The sequence below is a fragment of the Oncorhynchus tshawytscha genome, linkage group LG07 (assembly GCF_018296145.1).
Source record: "Oncorhynchus tshawytscha isolate Ot180627B linkage group LG07, Otsh_v2.0, whole genome shotgun sequence".
Taxonomy (NCBI): domain Eukaryota; kingdom Metazoa; phylum Chordata; class Actinopteri; order Salmoniformes; family Salmonidae; genus Oncorhynchus; species Oncorhynchus tshawytscha.
Window position 1 is genome coordinate 17,204,192 of NC_056435.1, and position 7,723 is coordinate 17,211,914.

At 49.0% G+C, this 7,723-nt stretch overlaps 1 protein-coding gene across 1 annotated transcript in view; it reads right to left on the reverse strand.

The window, feature by feature from the left end:
* The window catches only part of LOC112255151 (zinc finger protein 664-like), a 38,603-nt gene extending 31,385 nt beyond the window's left edge, over nt 1-7,218 (reverse strand). The window contains exon 1 of the mRNA XM_042325006.1: nt 6,849-7,218. Coding sequence (XP_042180940.1) covers nt 6,849-7,218 — 370 coding nt within the window. The remainder of the gene's footprint in view (nt 1-6,848) is intronic.
* Between the last annotated feature and the right edge of the window lie 505 nt (nt 7,219-7,723).

The following is a 7,723-nucleotide window of genomic DNA, read 5'->3' on the forward strand; positions in this document are numbered from 1 at the left end:
CATTGTTGATGTTAAGATTGGATGAACTGGACTCGGTCATGAACCAGGACACGGTGGAATAAAATATACGTAGGCTGTTTATTCAGTGAAAAAGTATTGCTCAGGCGTGCACACTCGTTCACACTTGACTCAGAGAGAGACAGCTGGAACGCGCCCCGAAAACAAAGCGTGCATCAGAATTTGTACATAGAATGACGTAGGTAGATTCTGGTAGTCCTGGCTTCTGGTAGGTTGCTTGTAGGTGATAGACAGTCCTCTCCAGCCTAGTGTCAGTATCCCATTGGTTCTTGACAGAGTTCTTTGTCCCTGGAGCCCATCCCGAAGGGGGTCGAGTGTGTTTTAGGAATTTCAGTGTATATGTTCAGTGTATATGTTATCTTAGTCAGCCACCTGTGCGGGGGGAGGTTATGACACAGAGTGCAAGCTATAGTTTGCATGATTAGGCCACAGGCAGACAACAGTCAGTGAATGCGTTATTACATGTGTTAATATGTTATTACAAATCCCCCTCTTCACGTCTGAATAGACATGACAAAAACTAAAAGTAAGAAAAATATAACAGGAAAATCGTAGTCCCCCTCTTCACGTCTCCAAAGAGACGTGAAAACTACTCATATGTGCATGTTTCAAACTCCACCGGAGGATCCTCCTGTTGTAGGAGGGGGAACATCAGTGCAGGGTCATTATTTGGTGCAATAGCAGAAGTAATAACTCGAGAAAGCAGGGAGCGGGCACATGGGATGCAACAACAGCCACAGAGGGTTAATATAGCAGCAAACACTGAGATAGAGACCAGGATAGAAGAGACCAGGACCTTATATTTACCAAATGCATCCATCCAGGAGTCCCACATAATGGTGTCAACCCCAGAATGGGATTTCATTTTACCATTAAGGGTATGCAGGCCTTCTAACGCCACAGTGAGGCTGCCATCAGGGGCTGTGTTATTGGGGATAAATGTGCAACATTGCTCCCCAAACATAAAACATACCCCGCCCTTCTCAGCCAGCAACATGTCAACGGCAATGCGATTTTGAAAAGCCATAACGGAGGTGGCAGCCAGTTGACCATGCACGGCCTCAAAGCCTTGTTGAGTCCAGTTACCTAATTTTTGGACATTGAAATGTATATAGTTAATGCGGTCAACATTTTTATTAACAGTGCACCACCAGCAGAAAGCTGATTCAAAACCTGCTGCGACCTGGTCCACCAGCTTGTACTCATCAGGGACCCCCCTAGGATGGTCTTGTGGTAGATAAGAGGGAAGAGAGAGAGAGTTAGTTTCACCTGGCAGAGTAGAATTCAGTGTGCGAGTCTGTAGTGGGTGCAGCTGTTGGTCTATAAGCCATGTGAGTGTGCATACAGTGACTCCTCCCATGAGAAGAAAAATAACAAACAGGGGTCCCGAGATCCCCAAACGTTCCCAGGGGGAAAGGTGTGATTTAGTCAGGGAGTATGGGGCTGAACCTCCCATTTTCCTTGGCTAAATAGATGTAGAATTTGGGACCGAATGTAGACCACTTAGGTCAGTTCTGACTTCCGTCAGTGTGCGGGAAGGGGTTGGAGCTGGTGTACAATGTGTGAGGTGGTGACAAGGTGCGCCCACTTTACCTTTGACCTGGACTGAGTGTGAAGTAACCTCCTTCACTTCGTACGGCCCAGTCTACCTGGGTTCCAGCCACTTTCTCTTGTGGACCTTGACCCTTACCCAGTCTCCAACTTTTACCTTCAGTGGTGCTGGATCTTCCGTCAGTTCTCCCTCCTGGACCTTGCAAACCTGAACAGAGAGAGCTGCAGAAAGTTCCGTTAGTTCTCTTACATAGTTAGACATAGAAATTTGTTGCACATCAAGGGCGGGCATATGACCTCCCTCCCTTGGTGGGCCAGGCATGACTCTTCCAGTCATTATCTCATGAGGAGAGAGATGGGTGCCTGACCCTGGTGACTGAATACAAACAGTGCAGCTATTCCCTCCGCAAGGCTATCAAACAAGCTAAGCGCCAGTACAGAGACAAAGTAGAATCTCAATTCAACGGCTCAGACACAAGAGGCATGTGGCAGGGTCTACAGTCAATCACGGACTACAGGAAGAAACCCAGCCCAGTCACGGACCAGGATGTCTTGCTCCCAGGCAGACTAAATCACTTTTTTGCCCGCTTTGAGGACAATACAGTGCCACTGACACGGCCTGCAACGGAAACATGCGGTCTCTCCTTCACTGCAGCCGAAGTGAGTAAGGCATTTAAACGTGTTAACCCTCGCAAGGCTGCAGGCCCAGACGGCATCCCCAGCCGCGCCCTCAGAGCATGCGCAGACCAGCTGGCCGGTGTGTTTACGGACATATTCAATCAATCCCTATACCAGTCTGCTGTTCCCACATGCTTCAAGAGGGCCACCATTGTTCCTGTTCCCAAGAAAGCTAAGGTAACTGAGCTAAACGACTACCGCCCCGTAGCACTCACATCCGTCATCATGAAGTGCTTTGAGAGACTAGTCAAGGACCATATCACCTCCACCCTACCTGACACCCTTGACCCACTCCAATTTGCTTACCGCCCAAATAGGTCCACAGACGATGCAATCTCAACCACACTGCACACTGCCCTAACCCATCTGGACAAGAGGAATACCTATGTGAGAATGCTGTTCATCGACTACAGCTCGGCATTCAACACCATAGTACCCTCCAAGCTCGTCATCAAGCTCGAGACCCTGGGTCTCGACCCCGCCCTGTGCAACTGGGTACTGGACTTCCTGACGGGCCGCCCCCAGGTGGTGAGGGTAGGCAACAACATCTCCTCCCTGCTGATCCTCAACACTGGGGCCCCACAAGGGTGCGTTCTGAGCCCTCTCCTGTACTCCCTGTTCACCCACGACTGCGTGGCCATGCACGCCTCCAACTCAATCATCAAGTTTGCGGACGACACAACAGTGGTAGGCTTGATTACCAACAACGACGAGACGGCCTACAGGGAGGAGGTGAGGGCCCTCGGAGTGTGGTGTCAGGAAAATAACCTCACACTCAACGTCAACAAAACTAAGGAGATGATTGTGGACTTCAGGAAACAGCAGAGGGAACACCCCCCCATCCACATCGATGGAACAGTAGTGGAGAGGGTAGCAAGTTCTAAGTTCCTCGGCATACACATCACAGACAAACTGAATTGGTCCACTCACACAGACAGCATCGTGAGGAAGGCGCAGCAGCGCCTCTTCAACCTCAGGAGGCTGAAGAAATTCGGCTTGTCACCAAAAGCACTCACAAACTTCTACAGATGCACAATCGAGAGCATCCTGGCGGGCTGTATCACCGCCTGGTATGGCAACTGCACCGCCCTCAACCGTAAGGCTCTCCAGAGGGTAGTGAGGTCTGCACAACGCATCACCGGGGGCAAACTACCTGCCCTCCAGGACACCTACACCACCCGATGCTACAGGAAGGCCATAAAGATCATCAAGGACATCAACCACCCGAGCCACTGCCTGTTCACCCCGCTGTCATCCAGAAGGCGAGGTCAGTACAGGTGCATCAAAGCTGGGACCGAGAGACTGAAAAACAGCTTCTATCTCAAGGCCATCAGACTGTTAAACAGCCACCACTAACATTGAGTGGCTACTGCCAACACACTGTCAATGACACTGACTCTACTCCAGCCACTTTAATCATGGGAATTGATGGGAAATGATGTAAATATATCACTAGCCAGTTTAAACAATGCTACCTTACATAATGTTACTTACCCTACATTGTTCATCTCATATGCATACGTTGATACTGTACTCTATATCATCGACTGCATCCTTATGTAATACATGTATCACTAGCCACTTTAACTATGCCACTTGGTTTACATACTTATCTCATATGTATATACTGTACTCGATATCATCTACTGTATCTTGCCTATGCTGCTCTGTACCATCGCTCATTCATATATCCTTATGTACATATTCTTTATCCCCTTACACTGTGTATAAGACAGTAGTTTTTTTGGAATTGTTAGTTAGATTACTTGCTCGTTATTACTGCATTGTCGGAACTAGAAGCACAAGCATTTCGCTACACTCGCATTAACATCTGCTAACCATGTGTATGTGACAAATAAAATTTGATTTGATTTGATTTGATTTTGGCTCTCATGGCCATCAACACCAGAGGCAGGGCTTCGACCCATTTCAACTTCGACCCGGCACATACCTTAGCTATTTTGGATTTTAGCGTTCGACCTAGCGCGTTACCACGAGACCTTGGGATTGTGGCCTATAAACAGACCCAAATTTGTGTGTGATGCCAAATCGCTCCTCCACCTTTCTCAGGTGCTGATTGCTGAAGTGGGAGCCAAATTTCAGAACGGATTTGACGCGGAACCCCATACCTGGGTATGAGTTCAGTTTGTAGCCATTTGATGACTGATTTCACATCCTCTCTCTCCGTTGGTATTGCCTCAACCCATTTAGAAAACCTATCCACCATCACTAATAGGTATCGTTTCCCATTAACCACATTATCTGCCCCCATGTCAGTGTAATCTATGCTAATGTCCTGAAAGCATACGTTGGGCACTGGGTATGAGCCCATGGGTGTCTGATAGGGTTTCTTAGGGTTGTGGTCACCACAAATGTGGCATTCGTCGCAAAATAAGTCAGTCATACCTAATCATATGTGGATGCCACCATATGTGTGAGACCCTTTAAAGGGTCTTTAGTTTGCCTTCGTGTGTGGGGCCATGTGTTTCTCGTAAAAGTTCTGGGTCCATCAATGTGGACTGCTCCATGGGCATAGGCTGAGTCTGTATAGATATTCACAGTCTTTCCTTTTCCTCTGATGAGGGCCTGCGTCAATCCGATGATTTCGGCTAATTGAGCAGGTACTGGTTGAGGGATGATGCCTGATTGAAGGGTGACATCACGAGGTGAGCTGTTTTTTCAATAGCTTTTGCTACTGCAGTTTGGAAGAGTAGTACATCAAGACCCTTCTCTCCCCCTCTTGTTTCTGGAATAGGACAGAGGAGGTGAATCCTTCCTTTTCAGAAACATCCAAATGGAACTTGTTCTTGTAGTCAGGTGCAGTCAGAGCTGCTGCCGCTGATAGATCTGTTTTCAGGAGTGCTATGGCTGTTGATGCTTCAGCCGTCCAGGCCAGGGGTGCATGGAGGTTCTTTGGTCGTAGGATGACCGGTGCTGCCACCCCCTCTGGGCCTCACACAATAGTACAACACCTGATAGGTGGGGTCAGGTGCATCATGTCTTCGTCCCAGTCTGCAGTGTAGGGCCAGCCATCAGTGTCTCAGCTTGGGGAGTCTTGTATGGGTGCAGAGTGTAGATTTGAGCTGTCAGTTGGTTGAACTTTAAACTGGATGTGAGGGGTGGTAGGCCCTGTGGGTAGGAGGCAAATGGCGCTGGGTGGTTGTATGCAGGTTGTTCACTCTGAATTCTTGATTGCGGCTGTGGTTGTGGCTGAGGGGATGGCCTGTAGCCACCCCTCCCTCTTGGTGGACCTTAGAAGGGCCTTCCTCCCCTGGTTGGGCGCTGAGGTTGAGACAGTGGATATGGGCAGTCCCTGGAGTAGTGACCGGGTGTCCTACAGTTGTAGCAGACTCCCCCTCTAGGCAGTCCTGGAATCCATTGTGGCTGGAATGCAACCTGTGGTCCCCCCTCTGGTGCCATTTTCATTGGTGTTAAGTGCGCAGGGCCAGGAGCGGGTGTGGAGGTCTGCTGGACAGTTTGTTGCTGCATCATCTGGGTGACTGCTTTAGTGACTATATCAGCAATGTCTGTAGATGCCTCGGCCACCATCTGTTTCTTTGGTTTGTCTCCCCTCTGCGCAGTTGCAACTTCAAGAGCTCAACCTGGAGCTTTTGCACCTGGGATTCAGCTCCCCCTTTATCCTTGTGATGTTGAGCAACGTGATGATGGATGTGTGTGTTGAACTGGGTCAGAGGGAGGGAGATGAGGCCCACTGTGCCCCTCAACTGTGCTTTCACTTCAGTAGGACATCCATTCACTACCATTTCTTTCCACATCGCTAGAGTGGTGTTGGTGTGATCGAATGGCTCTTCATGCACCGACCTCCATGTGGTCTTAGCCCTGTCCAGGTAGGCAGCGGGTTGTTCACCAGGTTCCATGGTAAAAGAGGTAAGGGTGGCATGGTTCCTTTCCGTAGGATATGCTCTTCTGAGCTCATTCCATAAGCCAGTCCTTATCTGGTCAAGCGGAGTGGCGTTCGGCGCATCTTCGAGGTCAGCTGCCTTGATGAGGGCTTTCATTTGCCCGTGATCGGTGGCCCGAGCCAATAGTGCCTCCTTTACAGAGTTTCAGACCGGAGGTGAGAGATTGTAGTTTGAGGAGCCATGCTGATGCTCCCCCGTGTAGGCTGGGCAGTTGTTCCATGAGGGTGGTAAGGTCGGTCATTTTCCATGGCTGGTATTCAACGTATTGACGATCCACAGCTGGGCGGAGTGGGAACAAATAGGCCTCTTCCTGTTCTCCCCTTAGTTCTCGTTCCTGTATACGTACAGACCGTCTGATTGGTTCAACGAGGTCCTGGACATGCCCTGATAGTATGCCATCTATGCGATAAGCTCCCCCTGCTTCCTCGATTTGTTTGAGTAGGGTTTTTGCGAGTTTCAATGATTTCTCCAATTCCTCTCTCATTTCTTCCATCCCCATGGAACGGGCAGAGGAGGCCACACTCTTGTTCTCTTCGTTTTCCACTGGCATACTCCCATGTGAGATAGCCGACCCCTGGCTAGCGTGTTGACTGCCGTAAGAGCTAGGAAGTGTGCTTTGGGAACATCTCATATAAAAATCTGGGTGTGGTGTGGATGAAATCAGGCCTCCCATTTCACTCGTGAGGGAATTAGGTTCAGACATGTGGCCAGTAGGGTGCCGGTCCTCCATATGTATGGGTTCACACAGTATCTGCCCTCCCTTGATTCCCAGGCTCATGGTTCCCTTTATATTACCCCCTTTGATAGCCAGCAGTGGTGCCTGGAAAGTGGCATATGGCAGGAAAGGGTTAAATGGGTTGTGTGGGCCCCCATTATGTGGCGACTGGCCAGCCTCCAGGCCTGCAGAGTAGGGAGGTGGAATTTCCTTTGGTAGTGCTGGGTAGATGGATGCGTAGTGTGCTGAGGAGCGCGGCTGGTGGTTTTTCTCTGTTGTGTCAGGCGGGGTTAGAGTCTGAGTTGGAGCAGCGACTGGAGTTACTACTCCCATCACATCGAGTTTTTATTTTTTCTGCAGTTGCACCCGTTTGGTTTCTTCGATGGCCCACATCCCTATTTTTAATTCGTCCTCAGTCCTTTCCCTCTCTTTTGTACCGTCGTTTTTGAAAAAATGTTCCCTATTCCTGTCTACCTCCCCCGCCTCCACTTCTGCCACTGCGTCTTTCAATCCTTTCTGCATAATAGACAGATCTCCCTCGGAAGGGAGACCCCCACTAAAGTAACCTGCCTGTGTCCATTTTAGTTTTATACGTTCCCAAACCTTCCTTATTTTGTTGTATTGATCTTTACTTCCTGACCTGTCCCTGATTTTTTGGTCCAAGTATTCAGTAATTAATTAAGTAAGTAAGTAATTTTGAGTTTGAACGAACTCTCAGCCATCGCGAATCGGTATTAAGATACACGTTAAATTAGTCAATTCGTTAAAAATATCCTTGTATACTTAGCCCGTCCTGGACATCAAATCCAGGATGTAATCTTGGTGTTAACAATAGCCC